The sequence below is a fragment of the Podarcis filfolensis genome (assembly GCF_964270895.1).
Source record: "Podarcis filfolensis genome assembly, chromosome: 16".
In the NCBI taxonomy this organism is placed as follows: Eukaryota; Metazoa; Chordata; class Lepidosauria; order Squamata; family Lacertidae; genus Podarcis; species Podarcis filfolensis.
In genome coordinates this window covers 38,704,795-38,729,424 of record NC_139620.1, presented here as the reverse complement: position 1 = coordinate 38,729,424, position 24,630 = coordinate 38,704,795, and the positions used below count along the sequence as shown (strand labels likewise).

Here is a 24,630-nt window from a genome sequence, read left to right as displayed (position 1 = left end):
CTCTGTGTTGGTGCCCTTTTCATTTACATATATGCAGTCTTCGTATCCAGCTCAGAGCCACAGTTCCTGCCATGACCACATAACAGCGAGAGGGTGTTTACCCAATGGATCACGTTGTGTTTGTGTGTGTTCCTGCAAGACTGGTTCAAATCCTCAATGGACGGCCTTGGGAAATCATCTGTGCCTCATCTCTCCCACTAGCAAAATGGGAATAAAGAATTTATAGGGATGAGAGTTGTAAAATGCCATGTGTGCTTAAATGACCTGATCAAGGGAGCTGCTGGCTCTCCATTCCTCTCGCTGGGAGGGAGAGGAGGGGCCACACACAGGATAGACACACCCTGGGTTCTCCCATCTTTTGGACTGGCCTGACAAACTGGGATTGGCGTGTTCTGGTACTGGACTTAATTCCCCTCGAAAGAGAAAAGGTGTCTTTCATATATTAAGAAAGGAACAATTAGACTTGATTTGTCTTCAGGAAACACATGTAATGAGGCTTCACAGGAAAATACTTATCAATAAGAGATTGGGACAAGAATTTATTTCGTCTGACAAGGTCAAAAAGAGAGGAGTGGTGATATATGCAAAAGAGAAATTTTCACCGAAATTAATTTTTAAAGATGAACAAGGAAGATATTTGGCTATTGAAATTCAATTTCAAGGAGAGAAATTTTTGATTGTAGGGGTGTATGCACTGAATGAGGGGAAAGCTGAATTTTTTAAGAAGTTGCATGAGGTACTTTTGGACTACATGGACTATAATATAATCCTGATGGGGGATATGAATGGAGTTGTATCTACAAATATGGATAAGGCACAAAAACAGGTAGTCACTAAAGATGGTAGACTACCAAAAACTTTCTTTGAAATGACTGACAATATGGACTTGATTGACATTTTGGAGAACTAAGAATCCCCTGGAGAGAGAGGGAACCTTTTTCTCTGAAGCCAAGATGACATGGACTAGAATTGACCAAATTTGGATTACTAGAGGAATGGCACCAAAGATAAAAAAAGTGGAAATCTGCCCTAAAACTTGCTCTGACCATAATGCTGTAAAGATGGAGATGAAGCAAATAACAACCGGCACCTTTAGATGGAGGATGAATGATGCCCTACTTAGAGATGAAGAAGTACACAGGAAGGCCCAAAAAGCTCTGAAAGACTATTTTGAAATAAATATGTCAACAAATGTTGAAAAAAGAGTAATCTGGGATGCAAGCAAAGCTGTGATGAGAGGGTTCTTGATACAACAGAATGCAATAAAGAAGAGAAGTCGAAATGAGAAAAAAGATAAAATTCTGGAGAAAATAAAAGAAGGAGAGAAAAAATTGAGAGCAAAGCCAAAGTCCCAGGAGATTTTGAGAGAAATAAAACTTTATCAAGTACAATATATGGAATTGATGAACCAGGAAATAGAATGGAAAATTAAACAAATGAGACAGAAGACATTTGAATCAGCGAACAAATGTGGGAAATTACTGGCTTGGCAACTGAAAAAAAGACAAAAATTAAATACCATTACAAATTTGGAAGTAGAAGGAAAAGATATACATAATCCAAATGAGATCAGAAATTGCTTCCAGAAGTACTTCAAACAACTATATGCACAAGGGCCACAGAATGAAATGGATATTGACTGTTGAATTGTAAAATATCAGACCAGGAGATAGAAGGTGCCATTCAAAATATGCAATTAGGCAAGTCTCCAGGACCGGATGGGCTGACTTCCGGATATTATAGATCCTTGAATGAGTGGCTACTACAACCTTTGAAGGAAGTCTGCAATGAGATTTTGGAAGGGAAAAGGGCACCAGAATCATGGAAAGAGGCTTATATTACACTAATACCGAAAACGGAAACTGAAAAGACTCAACTTAAGAACTACCGTCCGATATCCTTACTAAATGTGGATTACAAAATTTTTGCTGACATTTTGGCCAAGAGATTGAAAAAAGTATTGATGGAAGAGATTCATAAGGACCAAGCGGGCTTTCTCCCGGGAAGACATTTGTCCGATAATTTGAGGAATGTAATTGATATCTTGGAAAAACTAGAAGTGAATATAAACACTAAAGCTGTTCTGATATTTGTGGGCGCGGAGAAAGCTTTTGACAATATTTCTTGGAGCTTTATGAAAAAGAACTTACAGGGTATGGGGGTAGGCCAAGGTTTTGAGAATGGTATTGGTGCAATATATTCTGAACAAAAGGCTAAATTAATTGTAAATAATGTGGTTACGGAACAATTTAAGATAGAGAAAGGGACACAACAGGGATGCCCAATTTCCCCATTGCTCTTCATTTCGGTCCTGGAGGTCCTGCTGAACATGATTAGAAGGGACCGGTTGGTTAAAGGTATACAGGTTGGAGCTAAACAGTATAAACTGAGAGCATTTGCAGATGATCTAGTTTTGACGTTACAGGAGCCAGAATCTAGTACCAAAAGAGTTTTAGAACTAATTCAAGAATTTGGCCAAGTGGCAGGATTTAAATTGAATAAGTCAAAAACTAAGGTTTTAGAGAAAAACTTAACACCGATTGAAAGAGGGAAGTTTCAGAATGAAACAGGTCTAACTGTTGTGAAGAAAGTGAAATACTTGGGGATTAATATGACAGCAAAAAATGGGAATTTATTTAAAGATAATTATGAAAAATGTTGGGCGGAAGTGAAAAAAGACTTAGAAATTTGGACAAATTTGAAGCTTTCCTTGTTGGGTCGAATTGCAGCTATAAAGATGAATGTATTGCCTAGAATGTTGTTTTTGTTTCAAACATTGCAAATTGTGGACAAGATGGATTGTTTCAAGAAGTGGCAGAAAGACATTTCTAAATTTGTCTGGCAGGGCAAGAAGCCAAGAATAAAATTTAAGATACTAACTGATGTAAAAGAAAGGGGTGGATTTGCCCTGCCAGACTTTAAACTTTATTATGAATCAGCAGTGTTCTGCTGGCTGAAAGAATGGCTACTTCTTGAGAACACAGACATTTTGGATTTGGAAGGTTTTAACAACGTTTTTGGGTGGCATGCATATTTGTGGTATGACAAGGTTAAAGCTCATAAAGCATTTAAAAACCATATTGTCAGAAGAGCATTGTTTAATGTCTGGACAAGATATAAAGATTTACTTGAAAATAAAACCCCAAGGTGGTTGTCACCAATGGAAGCAAAAGCCCAGAAAAAGCTCAATATGGAGGCCAAATGGCCAAAATATTGGGAGATTTTGGAACAAGAAGGTGACAAATTGAAATTGCAGAGTTTTGAGAAACTAAAAGATAAAGTGCGAGACTGGCTTCATTACTTTCAGATAATGGAGGCTTATAATTTGGACAAGAAAACTGGCTTCCAGGTGGAAAAATCTAAATTAGAAACAGAACTGTTAGAACCCAAAACTAAGATATTATCAAGAATGTATAACTTGCTGTTGAAATGGAATACTCAGGATGAAACAGTTAAATCTGCTATGATTAAATGGGCACAAGATGTTGGACATAACATTATGTTTGCTGACTGGGAACAGTTGTGGACCACAGGTATGAAATTTACGGCATGCAATGCCTTAAGAGAAAATATTATGAAAATGATATATAGGTGGTACATGACCCCAGTCAAGCTTGCAAAAATTTACCATTTGCCCGATAATAAATGTTGGGAATGTAAAGATAATGAAGGTACATTTTTTCACCTTTGGTGGACGTGCCCTAGGATTAAGGCTTTCTGGGAAATGATTTATAATGAGTTGAAAAAGGTATTAAAATATACCTTCGTGAAGAAACCAGAGGCCTTTCTCTTGGGCATGGTCGGCCAACTGGTGTTAAAAAAGGATAGAACTTTCTTTATGTATGCTACAACAGCAGCAAGAATACTCATCGCAAAGTATTGGAAGACGCAAGATCTACCCACTCTGGAAGAATGGCAGACGAAGTTGATTGACTTTATGGGATTGGCAGAATTGACTGGCAGAATCCATGACCAGGGAGAAGAGTCGGCAGAAGAAGAATGGAAGAAATTTAAAGACTATTTGCAAAAATACTGTAATATTAAGGAATATTGAGTGATGTTGGATTGAAATTAGGTGGTTACTAGCTGTAATGGTACAAAAGAATATGAAAAAATAGTTCTTTTTTCTTTGTATATAAGTAAAAGTGTAAGTTACAATAATTTAAGAAGATGGATAGAAAATGAGGGGTTTTTAGCTGTAATGCTATGAGATAAGGATTTGCTGGATAAACAATTTGAACTGGAATACAAGAAGGGGAGGCATGAGGAGGTCAGGGAAATATGTTATTGAAAAATAAGTTATGAAATTTATGTGCTTTTATTATTTTTTCTTTTTAATTCTTTTTTTCTTTGTTTGTATAAAATGGAAAATTCTAATAAATATCTTATAAAAAAAAAAGGGATTGGCGTGTTCTGAATCGACTCATGTTGGCCCAAACTACTTTTTCTTATTTTGCAGGTGAATAAAAGGAAAACCACTAAGTCACAGAGCCCTGCCACAATTCTGTGTCAGAAAATTGGTTTTGCATTTCATGTCTATTTGACCGTATATATTGGGGCAGTGTAGCCTTATGGGTGACTGTGCATGTTATATAGGAACTTCTATAGCATACTACACTGTAAAGGCCATACTGAGCGGCAGAGCGCCTTCCCTGCAAAGCAGCAGGTTCCAGGTTCAGTCCTCTCTGGCACCTCCAGGTGGGGTTGGGAGACTCTTGCCTGAAACCACTGCTGGCGATGAGTGTAGATTATGCTACATTTGAGCCAAATGGTCCAAGGGTCTGAAAGCAGCCTCCCATGTTCCTACTTACTTTTGATTGTCTTAGCCTAATGCATCCTTCAAATCGGCTCACTCCAGCCATGTAAGCATAGCCAGACTGAGTCCCAGCCCCTTTTGGGATGCTTACGGCTTTGGGAGGGTGGTTGTTGTTTTTTTAGCGCTGCCAATGCAGCTTTATGACATAGTGCTGTTGACATAGTGCTGTGGGTGTTGGCAGGTAACCCATTATTTTCAAAGCTAAGAGTGCACCTGTGTTCCAAAGTCCGTTGGAGGCAGACCGGTTTCCAAATTGCAAGCTTTACCAGGCGGCTGATATAAAGCAGTCCTGGACGATGTGTTGTTTTTATTCGTGCATTATTGAAAACTCTTGGATGGCAAAGTCCTCCAGATGCGACCTGGGAGCTGGAGAAGAGCCTAGGAGCAGCTTTTAGCACATGCAAAGGTAATGCAAATCTGTCTTGAACAATTGTTTCAGCGGAAATGTAGCTCTGGAGTGTCCGCTTTTAAGTAGGCCACCCCCCTCTTCGTTAGAGTCGGTGTGTCTGGGTAGGAGGAACGTTTAACATCTTGGCATAGCCTTGGAAGCAAAGCAGCCCAGTGGAAGGAAACCATCAGACTGTGTAGGCTCCTCCAACCTGTAGGTTGCATACACAGCAAATTGCCTATTTTCAAGGCAGTAGCAGTATTGGACTACAATTGTAAGCCTGCTTACTAAAAATGAACCCCGATGAACTCTGCAAGATTTACTTTTAAGTAAGCATGCATACGATTGTATGCTAGCAAGGGAGATGTGAAGCAATGCAAGAATCACAAATAAAGCATCCCTGACAGATCAATCAATCAATCAATCTCACCATCTCTATACATGGTGATTTACAAAGAACAGGTTTGACAGGTCCCTGCCCCATTAAAAATGAAAGAGAATAGACATGGGGTGCAACATATGAGAAGAATATGCAATTATTTCAAATGTACTTTGGCTTCATTACAATGGATATTGACACCAGCAATTGGTTTTAAAGGCCATTTTTCTCTTAATACTTCTGATAGTTTAACTTTGTTTGTTATTGGTTAATTATGATGGCTTCATTATCTGCAAACAGAAATACTGAATGCTGGATACAAATTTGTAAATAAATAGTGACCCACCAGTGTTGGTTAAGCATTGAAACAGAAAAGGAGAGTCTCCTTTCAACTACTTCCTTTTTTGTGTGATATCTGATCAGTCCTTTTTACACATTTAACCCCCGCCCCCAAGGTACCAGTGATTTAAGAATGGCTGTGGACCTTTGAACGAAATGCAGCTGAAACTCCAAGTGCTAAAACTGCACCTGCTTGGAAGCTGTTGAACAAAACAAAACGCTCCCTGTAACACACAAAAACCCAGCCAGTAGCTGCTGTCCAGGGCTGCATATCTTTGGATATTTGCGATGGCAGGTGAGAAAAAAGAAAGCCTCCCCCTCCCCAAAAAGTGCTTTGGGTGTGTTTAGGCAGCAGGCACATGGTTCATGGAGAAGCTACAACATTGCTCTGCCTGGCATGTTGCCCTTACTAAGCCTCTGAGCAAGCTGGTGTCCTGTTTTTTTTTGACTGCCAGTTTGAAAATGGAGTTTACCTTCAACAGGGTTTTTTTTTTTTTTTTTTTTAGAATTTAGAGTGATGTATGGAACATGATATGCAACACCCATTTTCTCCCCTGTCCAGCTTGTATCCATGATAGACATGCGTCTTGCCTTGGCATTTACTTCTTATTTACTTATTGCCAAGAGCAAACCCCAGCACTGAATTGTTTTAACAGTGGGTGTGGTGTAGATCTACCTGAGAACTATGAAAGAGACTGAGGGGGAGAAACTGGAGAGAATTGGTCAGCTTGTCCATTGCCTGTTCTTTCGGTGTTGTTGCCTCAGGAAATTTAATGTAGGTTTTATGCATTCTGGTCTGCAGGATTTCAGGCGGGACATTCCCGGCCCTGCCGGGTGTTGGCAGGGATTGAACCTGGCCTGGGACCTTCTGCATGCAAAGCAGATGCTGTAACTCTGAGCTACGGCCCTCCATCTTTCTGCTAAGGCTTTCCCCCAAAATATTTACAGTACAATAATCCTGGTTTCCAAGCTCACTCTTCTTGGAATTTTCAGAAGGGAAAGCTGTCAGCCCTGGTAAGCCGGGCCTTTGCTTTTTCAGAGAATGTTTGGAGTTGCTCTTGGAAGAAGCATGCAGGCTGTTGTATTTTCATAAAAACAACTGCTTTGTAGACCTTTTTGGAGAGGAGGTTCTGTGTTAGTCTTTTGCACCAGGAACAACAGAGAGCTTTGTGGCACTTTAACCAATTTATTATGGTATGAGTTTTTGTGGGCTGCAGATTAAAACGGGCATATTTTACGATTGTCCTCTGCATGTATGTTCCCATTACTTGTATCAAAAAATAAGTGAACAGGCAGACAGCAGGGAAGGACCCTGAACTAATATTCTTATATGCACATTTATTATTAACAATATCATTAATTCTCAACTTAATCTTTCCATTGCTTTTATAAACTTCAGACAAAAAAATGATGTGCAATACTGGCATATTTTCATGATGGTTTAATAATCTCTGGTGTATTATCTGAGCTGGAAATTTTCTGTCCACCTCCCTACCTCAGTGACCTACCTCACCGGGTTATTTCTAGGGAGCTAGGATTGTGAAATGCACATTTATTATATCTAGTTGTTGTTTGCATCCAGAGACAATGGAAGGATGCGCCATCGGGGGTGAAATTAAACTGCTGGCGAGCTGCCACGCTTGCTGTGGCTGTAGAGACCCACGCGCGCGAGAGAGACATGTTGTGTTGCAGCCGGGGCAGGCTGAGGCGTCGGGTTTGGGTGGTGCAGACGATGCCCTCCCATGGCGTTTCTCCTCTCTGCGCTCCTCCTCGCTGTGATGATTCTAATGCAACCCCCATCACAGTCTCTGGTTGGCTTTTGCAGTCGTGGGCTGAGGATCGCCAGGCAGCGAGCTCCATGTTCTCTGATCTGTATCTGCTGCGCGGGGGCTGCTGCCTCTCCGCCTCCCCCGCCCCCCCCCCCCCCGCCCTGCGGCTGGACAGCAGATCAGAAGGAGAAGCGCAAAGGGGGGGGGGAGTCAGGCATGGAGATGGAGAGGGAGGGAGGGAGGGCGAGAGCCCTTGGCAGGAGGGAGGCGCCCCATCCCGCCGCCCTCCCTCCCTCCACATCTGGGCCACTCACGGCCTCCCTGGCCGGCGCGCCTCCTCCAATGGGCGGCGCTGCTGCCAGGCCACTCTCACTTTCGGCACAGGAAAAGCTCCCGGCGCAGCCAATGGGCGCGCAGCTGCTGCTGCTGCTGGCATCTGGGGCGCCGCGCGGGCGGGCGGGAGGGCGCGCAGCTCCCGGGATCGCGGCTGCAGCAGCAGCAGCAGAAGAGCGGGAGGAGCCGCCGCCGCCAGGTAAGGGATCGGGGCCGGGCGCGCCGCTGCGCTGCCGCCGCCTCCTCTCCAAGGGCGACGCTTTTCCCGCCTGCCTTCTCGGCGGCTCCCCCCCCCCCCCGACAAAGGAGCCTGGCTTCCGCGGTTCTGGGGATGCTCCGAGGGCGGCGGCGAAGGGAGCCGGGATCGGGTCTCCAAAGGGAGCCCGGCGGCGGCGGCAGCAGCGGGATTTCAATTGGACGAGGGCCCGTTTAGCCCCCGCCAGCTGCGCATCCCTCCCGCCCGGAGGACGGCGGCGCCGCGGAAACTCCCGCCGCGGAAAGGCAGCGGGCGCCTCTGGATGGAGCTGCCTCGGCCGCCTCCGGGCATCTGGTCTCGGCCCCAGAAACCCGGGACACCCCGCGTAGCCCGTTCGCCCTCCCCTGGGGAAAAAACCCCAGGCATTTTAGACTGCCCACCATGTTTTGGTTTTTTCCTTCTTTTCTGTGCACCGCAAGTTTTTGCCAGGGGGCTGCCTTCCGCCCACGGTCCCTCCCCAAGACTGGGAGATCCAGGGCTTGAGTGGAAATGTCGAAGGGAGGATTCCGCGTTGGATTAAGCGGGTGGAGGGGAGGTCAAGTTGCGTGGAGGGAGAGAGGCTGGCTCCCCCCGAATTATGAGTTTGAGGTTTCCAGGTTGTGCTGGGATTTTGACAGCGGAGGGGGGGAAATTGCAGTCTGGTGTTCTGGATTTCTCACCGACCTGCTTAGCTGTGCAAGAGGATAGAAATCTAGGAGAAGAGACCCGTTAGGACCTCCTTGCATCTGGTCCTTCCTTCTTCCTCTTTGCTGTAGGAACGCAAAGCACGGACCAAGGCGGTGCTTGTGGTTGGAACTGATGTCTCAATGAGGGCTAGTTTAAAAAACCGTTGGGTTTTAGCTGAGACACAGGCAGCTTTAAAGTTTTATTTCTCACCATGCGATGAAATACTTCATGGGCTGATTTTCCTAGATCAAGTGTGCAGGCCTGACTCTGCCCCCACTCTGCCCCCCAGCACACACCCATCACTTGGCAACCCAAGTGGAGTTACTCCATGAAGGCAGCGCAGAGGGTGTGTTCACACCTGACCCTGAAGTTCACTGCTTTTGTGTGTATGTGCAGTTGCTGTGAATGCGGACTGGAGTGTAAAATAGGCTTTTAAAAAAGCGGAATGCCTTTTCTCTTGCTGAAACTGATCTTGAATTCACATGGAAAATGTAACTGCCGGTTTTAAATATTGTTCCAGTGTGTTTTGGAGGAAGAAGGGGCATCCCTTTCCATCTGGTTCACTTAGCTCAGGGTGACAATGGTTTGGCAAGGCTTGGCAGACGAGGATTTCTTAGCCCTGATGTTCATGACACACTTTCAACTGAAACTTATTGTGGCTGCTGCTTCACAGAAATCTTCCCAGTGTGACAGTTATGTGGTGAAGCCATATCAGGTTTTGGAGAGCATGTGGCAGAGGCCACAATGGTTGGTTAACATTCCCCCGGCTGTTTGCTCCTCCCTGCCACTTTGGGGAGATTTGGATGCAGGCAGAAATGAGTGATCCTGCATTTGAGCTTTGAGGGAGTCCTATCCTGTGAGAGGAGGATTGTACCATCTTTTTGAAACAATAAGAGCTGCAAAAGGTATTAATTAATGTGATGGACCTTCCTTTCTATTTCTCATCTTTTTGTGGTTTCTCACTGAATAAATAGAATGCCACTGCAACAATGAGGCCTACAAACATGATTCCTTGGTGTGACTGTTGTCTTTTGAGGAATTCTAAGCAAAGCTACATCACCACCTGTAGACTTACCTGCATGACCTGTTCAGGCTCTATTAGCATTGGAACAAGAGTGGTGGCACAAGGCCATGGAGTCAACATTGCTAAGATGCTAGTCTACTGCAGCTTTTCCAACAAAGATATGTGAAAGTGGCAGCTTTGCATTGCTTGGGATACGTTTTGATATTCTGTGCCAGTTTTTGCCAGCCTGGTGCCCGCCAGGCTGATAGGAGCTGCATTGCAAAACATCTGGAGGGCACCAGACTGGCAAAGGCTGTTCTGTGCTTTGCCTTGATGCATAAGATCAGAATCATTTAATTAATTAAGTTAATTATGAGTTTTGAGAGTAAGCTCTCCCCTTGTTAACAGTCTTACTTCTGCTGCTAGTCAGCTTGATGAGGACTCTGAATTTTACTATTCTGAGAAAGGGGGGAAATAATGTTTCCTCTCTCCCACCACACTTTTATAAACATTTACCATTAACCTTATTCTCTCTCTTCCCCATGTGCTTACCAATGAGTTTTAGATGTTTTTTATGAGTGAAGACTCATTTTTGTTTATCTTATGGTGGCCTTGAAAAGTGTTTTTTTGTATACCAACCAGCAAGCAAAATGTATTTATTATAATTATGTCTCAATAGATAGATCCAGCTATCTTGATTCTAAAGGATTAAACTGCTGTGCGTTGAACAAAATGGCTGGTTTTGAATCCTTCAGAACAAAACTGGAATCCAGTGACTATAACGACCTTGTGTGTTTGGAGCAAGTGAAGTGTGATAAACTGAAGAGAAAACAAAGGCTCAATTTGTGCCCTTTTAAAATCGTAATAATGATAATAATAAATTCCTTCAAGCAGAACTTTTTGTGCTTTCCATCTCTCTGGTTCTTTCTGCTGCTCTCCCCTTGTTTCTCTTCTGTTTTATCTCAGTTTTACTTCTTTGCAAGCTACAAAGCTTTATCTCTGCAGATTCTCCACATTCCCATGAGCTGACTTGTAGTCTGACCGTTCCTGAAAATCCACGTGGCTCGTGGGATATTGTCAAGGCACCGTTGTTGGTGTGGGGGGGCTGGTTCTTTTCCCCACCTTATTCTTTTATTTTTTTATGATCCTTTTGGTTTAATTGTTGCAAGATCATCTTCACACAAGGGGCTCTCAGAGTTTATACAGTCAGCCAATTCAAGTGGCAAGTCCTGAGCTTCAAGTTCCATATGTATGCATGTGGGTAGGAATTGTATGGGTGAATGTTCTCCATGGAAACAAATACACACACACACACTGTCCTTAATGCACATAGAAAACAAATATTGCAAGCAGAAGGGTTCAGCCCAGCCTGTATGAAGGTGCTAAAGCTCAGTGGTAGGACATCTGCTTTGCGTGCAGAACGTCCCGGTTTCAATCTCCAGGAAGAGCTGCTCACCGTCAGTGTAGACAATACCAAGCCAGATGGAGAAATGATTTAGTAAAAGCCAGCTCTCTATGTTCCAGTTTAATTCAGCCTTTTATTCAGAACAATGAAGACTATAATCTTCTTTTTTTAAGGGAATGGTCAGCAATTCAGTGGTAGAGCATATGCTTTGCTTGTAGAAGATCTCTGATTCAGTCCCTAGCATCTCCAGGTAGGGCTAGGAGAGAAACCTCTTTGAAACCCTGGAGAGTCACTGGCAGTGATCTACCCCTCTACCCCTTTTGGGGGCTGCAGGGCAAAAGTGTTGAGCCTTTTTTTAGGGAAGCCAAAGTTTTTGAGCTTCTTTGGGGGGAGCCAATGATCTGCCACAGACGTCCAGTGATCTGCCTGTTGGACGTGCCTGAGCTAGATGGACAAGCTGTTTGGCTTGGTATAATTTGGCTTCCAGTGCCAATCTTATTTGTCAGGGGATTTGGGTAGGTGCGTTTTTAATAGCACATTAATATGGCACACTCCGCTGTGAATGGAGGTTCTGTTCAGCTATCATACCATATAGATATTGGTATCCTTCTCCTCCTCAACCCACATATTTGTTTGATCCAGGAGTAGCCAAGGCTGCACTCTTCATATGTTGCTGGGCTGCAGCTCCCATCAGCCCCAGCCAGCCCTGTCAGAGGTCAGGCATCATGGGAGCTGGAGTCCAACAACATACGGAGGGACACACCTTCCCCAACCCTCGTCTTAGTATCTTGGGGCATTGCTTAGACTAATTCTGCATTGTGCAATTGATTCCTTTCCTCTGCCTTGGTGCTCATCTTCATTAGAGAACCCTGATTTCAAGGATTTTGGGAGAAGGGAGAAAAGCTTCTTCCTATCTGAATCATAGAATCATAGAATCATAGAGTTGGAAGAGACCACAAGGGCCATCGAGTCCAACCCCCTGCCAAGCAGGAAACACCATCAGAGCACTCCTGACATATGGTTGTCAAGCCTCTGCTTAAAGACCTCCAAAGAAGGAGACTCCACCACACTCCTTGGCAGCAAATTCCACTGTCGAACAGCTCTTACTGTCAGGAAGTTCTTCCTAATGTTTAGGTGGAATCTTCTTTCTTGTAGTTTGGATCCATTGCTCCGTGTCTGCTTCTCTGGAGCAGCAGAAAACAACCTTTCTCCCTCCTCTATGTGACATCCTTTTATATATTTGAACATGGCTATCATATCACCCCTTAACCTCCTCTTCTCCAGGCTAAACATGCCCAGCTCCCTTAGCCGTTCCTCATAAGGCATCGTTTCCAGGCCTTTGACCATTTTGGTTGCCCTCCTCTGGACACGTTCCAGTTTGTCAGTGTCCTTCTTGAACTGTGGTGCCCAGAACTGGACACAGTACTCCAGGTGAGGTCTGACCAGAGCAGAATACAGTGGCACAGTTACTTCCCTTGATCTAGATGTTATGCTCCTATTGATGCAGCCCAGAATTGCATTGGCTTTTTTAGCTGCCGCATCACACTGTTGGCTCATGTCAAGTTTGTGGTCAACCAAGACTCCTAGATCCTTTTCACATGTACTGCTCTCAAGCCAGGTGTCACCCATCTTGTATTTGTGCCTCTCATTTTTTTTGCCCAAGTGCAATACTTTACATTTCTCCCTGTTAAAATTCATCTTGTTTGTTTTGGCCCAGTTCTCTAATCTGTCAAGGTCGTTTTGAAGTGTGATCCTGTCCTCTGGGGTGTTAGCCACCCCTCCCAGTTTGGTGTCATCTGCAGATTTGATCAGGATGCCCTTGAGTCCATCATCCAAGTCGTTGATAAAGATGTTGAATAAGACCGGGCCCAAGACAGAACCCTGTGGCACCCCACTAGTCACTCTTCTCCAGGATGAAGAGGAACCATTGATGAGCACCCTTTGGGTTCGGTCAGTCAGCCAGTTACAAATCCACTGAGTGGTAGCATAGTCAAGACCGCATTTTACCAGCTTCTTTACAAGAATATCATGGGGCACCTTGTCAAATGCCTTGCTGAAATCAAGGTAGGCTACTGCGTTCCCTTCATCTACCAGGCTTGTAATTCTGTCAAAAAACGAGATCAGGTTAGTCTGACATGACTTCTTTTTCAGAAATCCATGCTGACTATTGGTGATCTGCTCTGAGTACTGGTTCTGGGGAGAAAGGAGGGGCACTAGAGAGGTTGGGGTGACATTGTGGGGGAAGAGGATGTTTGGTAGGGTATATCTTTGCTCTAATCCGACTGACTTCCTTTTTTAATTGCATGCATGTAAGAACAAGGCAGTTAACAAAGGCTGTTTACTTCCTCCCTTTACACCTACGAAGGAAGAATGGTAAATCAAATTGTGTGAATATTTGGAATTAGCAAAAATGACAGAAGTAATTAGAACTCAACAAAAACCAAAGGTTAAAAAATGAGTGGGATGTTTTAAAGAGTATCTGGAAAACCATTTTTCAGAAGTGTAGGGGGACCTGTCCCCTAATAAACACCCAATCAATCTCCCCACTCGGAAATTGAAATTTTTGAACTAGGATTCTCTTAAATCCTCGTAGATTGGGCAAGCTTAAGTGGTGGGGTAAATCGTCAGGCACATGACAGCTATGTGGGCATCCTCTGTCTTCAGAGGGGATCCAGTGACAGCATTCTTCAATTACGGCAGAAAACATGGACTGGAACCTCAGAGCTGTGAAGGCTTGTCTCCATTCCACATTTATCATGCTGGTTACGTAGTGAGAGCGAGGGGTCTGGAGTTTGGCAGAAGTGGTCAGCACAAAAGTTGCATTTTAAAATATGAGATTTCAGGTGGTAAGAGGCTATCTCAAAATCTGAAAAGCTCAGAATGCTGAAAAAGAGGCCATACATGTCAATAACTTGTATTTCCTGATTCCAAGACGGAATTGCATTTTAGTTCAGGCTCAACATCTCGTTGAAAGCAGAAAATACTAAATTGGGCCCTACCCGCATTTAAATTTTAGCCAATACCTAGGGGCAAGGATATGCACCCCTGCCTTCGCTGAGCAAAGACCAGCTTCCAAACAGAGAATGGAAGACTCTGTTGCCTTAGGGAACTGGGGTATTTGTCTGGATTTGGCACTGTTTTCACATTCCACCTGTGTCTCTGCATAGCTGTCAAGCTCATTCAAACTGACCTCTTTTGTGTATTTATTTTTTCCTTTAATCTGGGGAATTTATTTTTAACACACGCCCCTTGCTACTGTTTGCATTGTTTCCTGAGGCCTGTGCTTTTTCAGTATTAGCCTGGCAGTTCAGCCCTGTGCAGCCTTTAAAAATAAATAAATAAAACTTCCATAGCTTTTGAGCAACTGCCTGGATATAATGGGTTTGCGGAGGTTAATGGGAACAGAAAGAGTTCTAACAGATGCTGCTTTAACCTCATTAAAAACAGATAAAAGTTGCTGGCTTGTGTAGGATTAGGCCGTCCCGGTGAGTCAAGCAAGGTTTCCAAAAAGTGGCATTTTCCCTTGTGGTTTCTAGGTTGCGTGTGAGGAGCAGAAAACAGAGTAAAGAAAGGAATCTTAAAGGCAGAAGTTGACGGAGTGTGGTGTCCCCTCTGTGAAGCCATGTTGCTTGCTGGGAATTTCATAGGCCAAGTTTGATTAGAAAATGTGAGGCCTTAGACTGGTCAAGCCTTGGTTTTCTTGTTGGTTGACGTAAAGAGACAAAGACGTAGAAATATTCTACTTTAGACTTGGTCAAGGGACCAGGTGCGGACCTGCACATCAGCGTATGGCATCCACCATATTTGTTTCCCACAATGCCCTGGAGTAATGCCTCCACAGGCCTCCACACCTGGAGCCATCCTTGGCCAGTAGTTTCCCAACTTTGTAGCACCAGGAATTGTGGTGGCCTGTGCGCCACAGAAGTCCTACTGTGTGTTGTAGGAGATTCCAGAATGTATGCCAGGGCGCTGACTGTTTAGGTGTAGGTGTGACCTGCCTGTCCTGATGGACATAAGAAGAGCTCTCCTGTTCCGACCACTCTAGCCCCACATCCTGTTCAGAACAGCGGCTAAACAGAAGTCTCTGGGAAGCCCATGTGCAGGGCATAAGCACAACATCACTCTCCCCACGTACTATTCCCAGTAACTGGTATACTGGCTCCGGCAGGGCAAGTAGAACCCAGCTAGCACTTTGTCTAAACCTCTTGTAGAGCCATCCAAGTTGGTGACCATGGCTCGGTCTTGTGGCAAGGAGTTCCGTAGCTTAACTATGCACTGAGGGATGTCCTGAATCTTCCCAATGTTCAGTTCCTTAGGATGATGGCAGAGTCCATTAATGGTGAGAGAAGAAGAAAAGTCTCTCTATCTATTTTCACCATGCCATGCAACTTTTGTATACATCTCCTGTGTCCCCCCTTTGCATGCCTTTCTTCTAAGCTACAAAGCCCAACATGTAAACTTGGAGCACGTTTAATGCTGTTCACTTACATGGTGCTGTTCACTTACATGGGTAGGCAACCTAAGGCCTGGGGGCCGGATCCGGTCCAATCACCTTCTCAATCCAGCCCGTGGACGGTCCGGGAATCAGCGTGTTTTTACATGAGTAGCATGTGTGCTTTTATTTAAAATGCATCTCTGGGTTATTTGTGGGGCATAGGAATTCGTTCATTTCCCCCCCCCAAAAAATATAGTCTGGCCCACCACATGGTCTGAGGGACGGTGGACTGGCCCACGGCTGAAAAAGGTTGCTGACCCCTGACTTAGAGCCACTTCAAGAAACACACTGTATTCTCCAGTGTTGCCGCACCGTAGGGGGAAGATCAAATAGTGGTGGGCAAATATAAGACCACAGCTGCTGCTGCTGCTGCTGCTGGTGAGTGTCAGGAATATTCCAAGTTCCACCCTGAGCAGCTAGCTTTCATGGGCAAAAGCAAGTTGCTCATCCATTTACTTTCAGATAGATCCCAGAACATCACAGAGAGTTGGAAGGAACTCTGAGTGTCATCTAGACCAACTCCCTGCAATGCAGGAATCTCAACCTTTGAAGTACTTTGTGATCCCAGTCAGCACTATATAAATGCTAAGTATTTAAACCTTTTAATACTATTTCCAAAGGTCTTTCTGTGTCTGCCCTTGAAGTTGGCTTTTTGCTTTTCTACCACTTCCCTTTCTGGTGGTAATCTGACCTCTACCCACTTCCTGTGTCCCATCCTGCCCATTGCCTCCCCCCTTTTGGTGCCATTTTTGGTGCGGGCTTCTGTGTAGCTGGGGGTGTACAGCATTGTGGGCACTGTTCCCAGTTAATGGGGTAACTATTTTTATGCACTTGCTGGCAGAGCTCCCAAAACACAGACCCTGAAGTAAATGGAAGACCAGCGGGGTGGGGGTGGGGATATGCTATGCCTTTGCTTTTGTGTGTGTGCATGTGTGCATTAAGTGCACTTACCAGATTCTGCTCTTAAGTGCAGTTGTGATTGGTGCATAAGAAAGCTTTTGTTCAGCATGAAAACAGCTTCAGCAGTAGCGATACACCAGGAGCAAAATCTATGCTGCAGATTTTTCAGTGCAGTGTATGGTGGCTTGTGTGCTAGCAATGGATGTATCCGCACTAGAAGTTTACTCTAAAATTACAGTTCTCCCTCCCTCCCTCCCTCCCTCCCTCTCCCTCTCTCTCTCTCTCTCTCTCTCTCTCTCTCTCACACACACACACACACACTTTCTGTATGCTCACTTGGCCTCCAACATGGCCACGAGGAAGAAATTGGAAGTTCCCACTTCTTTGTTGACCATTGTGCAGTGTTGCGTCTGAACCCTAAACTCTGGTTGTTCTTAACTCTAGTTAGTGAAAGCAAGCCAGCTTTATAAACTATGGCTGAAATTGGCTTGTTGCACTACTCATACTTAAGAGTAACCACAGTTTGTCCTAATTCAGATGTCACCACAGGGCAGGCTGTGGTTAGCCTAAAGTAGAAGCTGATGCTTCGGAATTCCTCCTCATGGCAGTGCCAGAGGAGAGGAGGAATAACTCAACCATAGTTTACAGTTATGTGCAAACAAGGTGTCTGTCCAACCTGCAGAGCCAGTTCACATTCACTGCGTGTCGAGTGCTTTGAACACTCACAAAAAGTGGTATAAGTGCTGAGTATTATTACATCGGCATGCATGAGAATTAAAATATAGAATACAATTACAAATAAATCAACCAGATAACAGAAACAAAATCAAGGATCAAAATTAAATATTCATCTCAAAAATTATCAAAATTAAATGCTTCCCCAACTAACCAATCAAAATGAACCAACCAATTAGCCAAAATGAACCAACCCCCAATTTTACACCTATTGTTGTTCTCAAGTATATTTTTCCCGCCCCAAATGCCCAACAGAACCCTTTTTAATATTTTAAGATGCCCAAACTGGGGTTTCTTCCTGGTTTCTAATCCAAGCATAAAACTCTGTTTTCTTTCCTGGTGTCAGAAGCAGCAAAGCCGTGTCCGTGAACCTGTGGCTCAGGCATCTAACTTCAAACCATTTGGCACAATATGCATTTCAATAAATCTTCTGTCTATTAAATGGACACCGATGGAAGGCATGACTTGTTTGCCTTTAAATCTTGGGCTTTGTTTGTTTCTGAAGTGCATTGTTGGCCCTGCTGGCTGCCTCCACTTTATACCTCTGTGTGCCAGCGATTCCAAGAACCTTTTGCAGCAAAATGTTTCCTTTCGTCTTTCTTCACGATGCCTGTTTAATCAGATGGTTCCCTTTGGTTCTCAGAGGCCCTGGTTGCTGAACCACATTTGCCAAATGAATTGAATATTTGATACAAGGATCGCTCTAAATCAGAATCCCAGTCCTGAGTGTCTCTAGATGAAGCAGGGGAGGAGATAATTTAATACTCGTAGCATGTTACAGGTGTCATTTCCTTGACCTGCAAAACACAGGTGATAGAATCTTGTCTAGCCAAGTGGGAAAACATATGTTTTGTACAGTTATACTTGTGTCTTGCTAGCGTATTTACTGATTTGTTCTCTTAGGGGTGTAAAAATTGTTGGTACAGCATCACATGTGCTAGATAACTAGATTTTGTTTTTGTTTTTTTTGAATAATATTTATTAAAGTTTCATAGAAATTACAAAAATAGAAAAAAGAAAAGAAAAAATAAGAAAAAGAGCAAAAAATACAAAATACAAAAAAATAAAAACAGTTAAAAACAAATCAGTCTTTCCATCTCTTATCTTTCATTTACTTATTTCCCTGACCTCCTCTCACCTCCCTTTTTTGTATCCTAGTTCAGTAGTTGTTTCAGCAAATCCTTACCCTTTTTGATTTTATCTTAATATTTTATCTTAATATATTATGACTTTACATTTTCACCTGTTATCAATTCCTCTTTACTTAATCCTTTATATCTTTTCTGCTAAAACCACATAGCTTAAGAGATAACTAGATTTTGATACAGGTGTAGTGCAAGATTCCTTCCTTACTAAAAACGAGGAACAATGTGCATCACCCTAGTCCAGGTATGTCCGTTTTGGGGGCCTAATCCGGCCTGCTGGTTGGTTTAATCTGGTCCCTGTGGCAGTTTATTTCCAAAAAAGCTCAACAACTCTTCAATCCTAAAAAAAGGTCAACAACTTTGGTTGGCCTTTTGGTCGGCCCCCACAGCCCTTCACTTCATCAAATCTGGCCCTCTTTGAAAAAAGTTTGGACACCACTTAGTCTCTCCCTCTAGGCTTCTTTTTTATGGGCAGGTTGAAGGTGGGTGGTCCTTCCTCGGGCTGCCCAGAGCTGTGTCCTTTTCAGCTGCCCTCTGCACACCCAGTGTCTGGGACAGCAGGTTTGCTGAGTTTTCCAGGGGTCTTTAGAGGAAGCCACAGAATAGCCCACCCCTAGAGTAGGCTGCTTGTTGTCTCTCAAGATAAATCTGTACTCCAGAAAAGTCCAGTGGCTCAGGCTGAAACATGGGGGCTGACTTATAAAAGAGCAGAGGGCTGTCTGTCCTGCCTATTGTAATTCAGAAACAGTGTGCCTCAGAGATCACATTAGTGCAGACAGCACCAAGACTCACTGAGCTGAGTTGCCCAGCCTCCTGGGCTGACTTGAAGTCTCCAGCCTTTCCTGGGCAAAAGTGCATTTTTTAAAAATTAAGAAGGCTGTGTGTTCAGCTTAGAAGCTTCAGCCTGGCAGGATCCAACTGCAATTGCATAGACTCTTTTTTCCCCAAGGGGGGAATCTATCTGTTTCCGTCTCCCGTCTCCCAATTAACCTCTGTCTCCAGGGCCCAGTGGTGGGGGAAAGCGCAGAGGAAGTCTCAGCGCCCCTAGGTCTCAGGTTTGGGCTCTGAGATTTCAGTGTCTGGGATGCTCCTGACCTGGCGACCCTATCGATCGTGCTTTCTACTTTCTTTGTGTGCTGGAGGGTGTAATCCTGCAGTCCCTTTAGGCTGCTGTTATCTCTCTCTGGTGCTTGGATGGTGTATTTTTGGTCCCTTAAAAATAGAGAACTCAGAGAACTGAGTTTGCTGTTGGTGTGTGTGAATGTATTCCTGCTACGAATTACATTGCCTTTTCCCACTTTAATTTTAACATGTCAAATGAAACGAGGGTGGGCAGTATGGAGGGTGATGGCAACCAGCCATTTTTACTTTAGGGGAAAATGGTTGCATTTCATACATTTTATTTGGTGCCTGAAAAAAGCAACTGTGCAATTACAAATACTTTTTCCTCTACCACCCACCTGCTTTTAATATATATCCATATAACTGACATGGAGCTTCTGCTATACTGATTTGGAGTTGCTGGGCCAGAGGGCACTGCTTTAACAGGAATTTTAATTTTAGATAAGTGTCTCTCTAATTTTAATGACTGCCTTTCCAAAGTGTTAAGTATGACAGGGAAGGGGGGGAGAGTGTGGGCAGGGGAGGAAACAATTGCATGTGATCTGCCTTCCCTATTTTTGCTGATGATCTTTTGACAACCTGGGAATTCAGAAAATAATAGTTATTATAGCATGTCTTCGCTGTAAAGGGACCCTCAAGGGGGATATGGTTTTATGAAGTGCGTGGTGACTAAAGCTGCATATATGCACATATATGGGGCATACATCTTAGTAAATATGATTGCACCATAAATTGCACTATAATTGCACCGTCAAAAGCTATCAGCCATGATAGTTAAGAATGTTGCCTTCAGTCTTAGAAGCAGTCTACCTGTGATAGGGTTGCCATATTTTTAAGCACCCCAACAAAATTGTTAAGCTTTTTTGGGGGGGAAACCTGACCCATAAACAGCTTTTTGAGCTGTTTCCTCTGCTTTTCTCATCATGTTGCCTTACATCCGGGTTTTTCCTGACATTTTGCCATTTTTACACCCGGAGAGTGACATGTCAGGAATTTTCCTGACATATGGCAAGCCTAACCTCCGAGTAACAGTCAGTGGAGGCAGGCAGGGGCGGCCACCTCTAGGCAAGGCGTTGGAGCTGATTTGGACAACAGCAGCAGCTTATAGAGTCATAGAATTTTTTAGTTGGAAGGGGTCCTGAAGATCATCTAGTCCAAACAATGCAGAAATCTCAGCTAAAGCATCCATGGCAAATGGCCACCCAGTCTCTGCTTAAAAACCTGTAAAGGAAGGAGAGACCTCCACCTTCCGACAGAGTCCCTTCCACTGTCAAACCGCTCTTTCTGACAGCAAGAGTTCTTCCTGAGGTTTAGTTGGAATCGCCTTTCTAGTAACTTGAAGCCATGGGTTCGAGTCCTACCCTCCAGAGCAGGAGAAAACAAGCTTGCTCTGTCTTCCACGTGACAGACTTTGAGATATCTGAAGATGGCTGTCCTATCTCTTCTCAGTCTTCTCTTTTCCATGCTAAACATACCCAACTCCCTCAACCGTTCCTCATAAGGCTTGGTTTCCAGACCCCTTACAAATCTTAGCTGCCGTCCTCTGTTCCAGGTTGTTATGCAGGATAGAAATAAATGACATTGGCTGAAAGTCGCTCTAAAGTTGTATGCTGAATCTCCCTAGGATTAGCAGGAATGAAGTAAAACATGCTGAATAAGCAAATGCTTGCATTATGTACCTTGGAGAATTTAACTTTTCTTGCTTCAGAAATATTGTTCAGATCCCTAGCACAGAATCTATAAATTGCACTTGTAAACTGGCAGTTAAGACTGCCAGTTACCCTGAATTTGTCAATTTTGAGTTGTTAAGCTGTTCTGCCAAATGACTAGTTTTGAGCTGTCTAGAATCCCGCTTCTACCTTGGCTTTGCCCACGACCCACCAGAAATGGTGGTGGCTTTGCCCCTGACCTGCTGGATTCAACCCTGCTTCCCCTTGTAACCATTTGCTTTTCTCCAGGGCTCCATCCACATTCCACCACTTTGAGCTGAGGAGGCAGGATCACAGCTGAAAGAGTTGGTGTTTTGGATATCCAGAAGAGTTGGTGTTTTGGATAATCCACGAATGGCAGAAGTCTTTTGAAAATAATAATTTTGGGGTGGTGATTTGACTTGGTTTGTATTTAAAGCCAAATCTATCAGATTCACACTTTCTTGTGATACAGTACGATAGCTGAAGCACAGCCATTCTGTGAAAATGACATTTGTATGAAATTTGTGATACAGTCCTTTAACCAACCAGTGTTTACAAACGGCATATACCAGGGGAAAGTTGCATACAAATGCATATATTAGGGAAAACAACATACAAAAAATGCATTCTGTTAGGAGAAATTGCGCACAAATATGTGCTTATTAGGAGAAATTCACTCTAGAATGTGGATGAATTTTCATGAGAATTTAAACAGAAAAGAAAAAGGAACACAAATTTCTGCAGAAGTGTGAAGAACTGAATTTAAGAGGGAACTGACACTGACAGCTCCACCCATCCCTCTCAGCAGTTGTTCTGGGCTTTCAGGAAAGGGACAAGGCTGGCAGGCAGGGATTGTCATGATGCAGATATGGGAGAGGCAGAGGTGGGTGGAGTAACTCTGGAGCCAGGAGGAGCAGGGTAGTATTATAAAGGTAAGCATGGTTTGAGGACAAATTGCTGTCGGGGTCACTGTGCTTTAGAAAAGCAGTGATCACCTTTTCTGTGTGTGCAATGGAATGTGCATGAAAGAACAAATATTATTTTGCATTTTGAGGCTCACGCCCGGAGGCCCCTCTTTCCTTGTACGCCACTGAAAGAGACTTTATAGATTGAAGCGCCTGGTTGGCAGAGTGCAGAAGACAGGGCCGGCTGCCCCATGAGACCCAGAGAGGCAGTTGCCCAGGTGGCAACAGATCCAGACTCCAAGGAGCGCATCACTCACCTGTGTAGGCGGAGCAGCTGCTCCGTTTTCTCTTTTGTGCCAGACAGCAAAACATCCCAGCTGGTCCTGACAGAATATAATTCTTTTGTGCAATTATCTGTGTTCCTTGTCCTTTATTGATGTGAAGGTATGCATTGTTTGTGAACATTAATGTTTACATTCATACATCATATAGGCCGTAGGCTGTATAAGATTGTTCTTACAAAGTTATTTTTCAGCATTATGCATGTGGTGTAGAAATACATTGTGCAACTTGAGCAATCTGGCTTCGTTTTTTGAATTTCCAAAGTGGCCAGGGAATAGACTCCCTAGGTTTGTTGTGGGGACTTCCAGTTCCCCTCTGCCTCGGACAGCATGGTCAGTGTTGTAACCCAGAAATGTCCGGAGAACACAGCCTCCTCATCTTGGGAAACATCCCAAGCTGTGGTTTTCTTGGTTGACCCCATGGGACAGGAATGGCAGCCACAGACACCACCTGGGAACTTGTGGGTGAGCAGGGCCACAATCCATAGTGGGTGCAGCAACAAACATAGTCACATTTGTACAGTAGGCTAGTTCTACACAGAGAAACTATCCTCCAGCCAGGCAGGTATGAGTTCAAAGACACTTTCCAGCCAGGCAAAAACATGTTAGGGGCGTGACGAGGGTGCGGGGAGGTGTTGCTTGGGGTTAGTCCAGATATTTGGCCCCTTGGCCCTGAGGGTTTGCCACCCCTGCTGTGGGACCAAAACTTCCCCATTTGCTCTTTGCAAAGACTGGCGTCGCCCAGCAAATCCACCTGGTCCCGTGGGAGCCAAGTCCTCTTCCATCCTGCTAATGGTTTTGCTTCTGTTTTGACCCAGCACACAATGGATGTAGCCGCCCCACTGGGATGAAGCTGGCCTGCGCACCATGCCAACATGCATCTCCAGCAGGCCTGCCACCGCCGAAAGGCTCATTTCCCACAATGAGCTTGGCAAGCAGCAGGAGGCTGCTGGCTTTCCGCATTGCTTGCAAGCCCTGAAGTCTACCCAGTTGGGCGAGATGGATTCCTTCGTGGTGGTGACGGAGTATGACCCTGCTTCCAGGCCTTCGCCGGGCGGGCGGGACGAGCAGGAGGATGAGGAGCCCATGGAGCCCTGCGAGGAGCAGCCGGTGGCGCAAGACCCCAGAGGGTTCGAAGAGGAGGCTTTTCCTGGGGGTGCTCTGGGGGGCCCCTTGCGAGAGACAAGGGAACCTCGAAACAAATTGAACCTTTCAAGTCGCAAACTCTCTCTCCAGGAAAGGTCGCAGTCCGTCCAGTCTCCTGGTAATGGCGAGGGCGTTAATGGACGCTACATTTATCCTTCTCTTCCTTATTCCCCCGTCACATCTCCACATTCCTCGCCTCGTCTGCCCCGGAGGCCAACGATAGAATCCCACCGAGTTTCTATCACAGGATTGCAAGTAAGAGAAGTGATTAGGTATCTCTGACAGTTTCAGCACTGGGTGTGTGATTCTGTAAACGACACCAAATTATTCCAGGGAATTCTGTGGTAGCTGCAGGGGGTGTGTGAGCAGACCCTCCAAGGGCCCCTATTTTGCAGGGACTGTCCCGGATTTACAGAAGCCATCCTGGTTTCTGATTTGATCCTGGAATGTCCCCCTTTACCTTAGGATGTCGCTATTTTCATTGGATAAATGTTGGAGGGTGTGGAGTTATACAACCCCCAAGTCAAGGAGATAAGTGGCTATATAAGCTTTAGAAGACAACCAAAGGTGGCCCTGTATAGGGAAGTTTTTTTAATGTTTAATGTTTTATTATGTTGGAAGCTGCCCAGAGTGGCTGGGGCAACCGTGTCAGATGGGCATGGTACAAATAATAAAATTATTATTATTATTATTATGGAATAGGACATGCCTATTTTCATCAGAAAAATGTTGGAGGGTATGTGTGAGGTGTTATTGGGAATGGCTACAAAGCTTCAGTGCTTGTTTCATGGTATGA

The 24,630-nt window shown here is 44.4% G+C and overlaps 1 protein-coding gene across 28 annotated transcripts in view; it reads left to right on the top strand.

Annotated features, from left to right (window-relative positions):
* Positions 1 to 5,038: 5,038 nt before the first annotated feature.
* Positions 5,039 to 24,630, top strand: part of CAMKK2 (calcium/calmodulin dependent protein kinase kinase 2) — a 55,497-nt gene continuing 35,905 nt past the window's right edge. For 6 of the 28 annotated variants that reach the window (XR_014542400.1, XM_083590207.1, XM_083590204.1 and 3 more), the window contains exons 1-2: positions 5,039 to 5,222; positions 23,507 to 24,089. Coding sequence is in view for 22 of the 28 variants with exons in the window: in XM_083590207.1 (XP_083446333.1) it covers positions 23,556 to 24,089 (534 nt within the window). In the remaining 6 variants the exon portion in view is untranslated. Of the gene's footprint in view, positions 5,223 to 6,038; positions 6,218 to 8,009; positions 8,224 to 10,954; positions 11,044 to 23,506; positions 24,090 to 24,630 lie in introns of those variants that run through there. The other 22 variants (XR_014542402.1, XR_014542403.1, XM_083590198.1 and 19 more) reach the window with 14 other exon arrangements.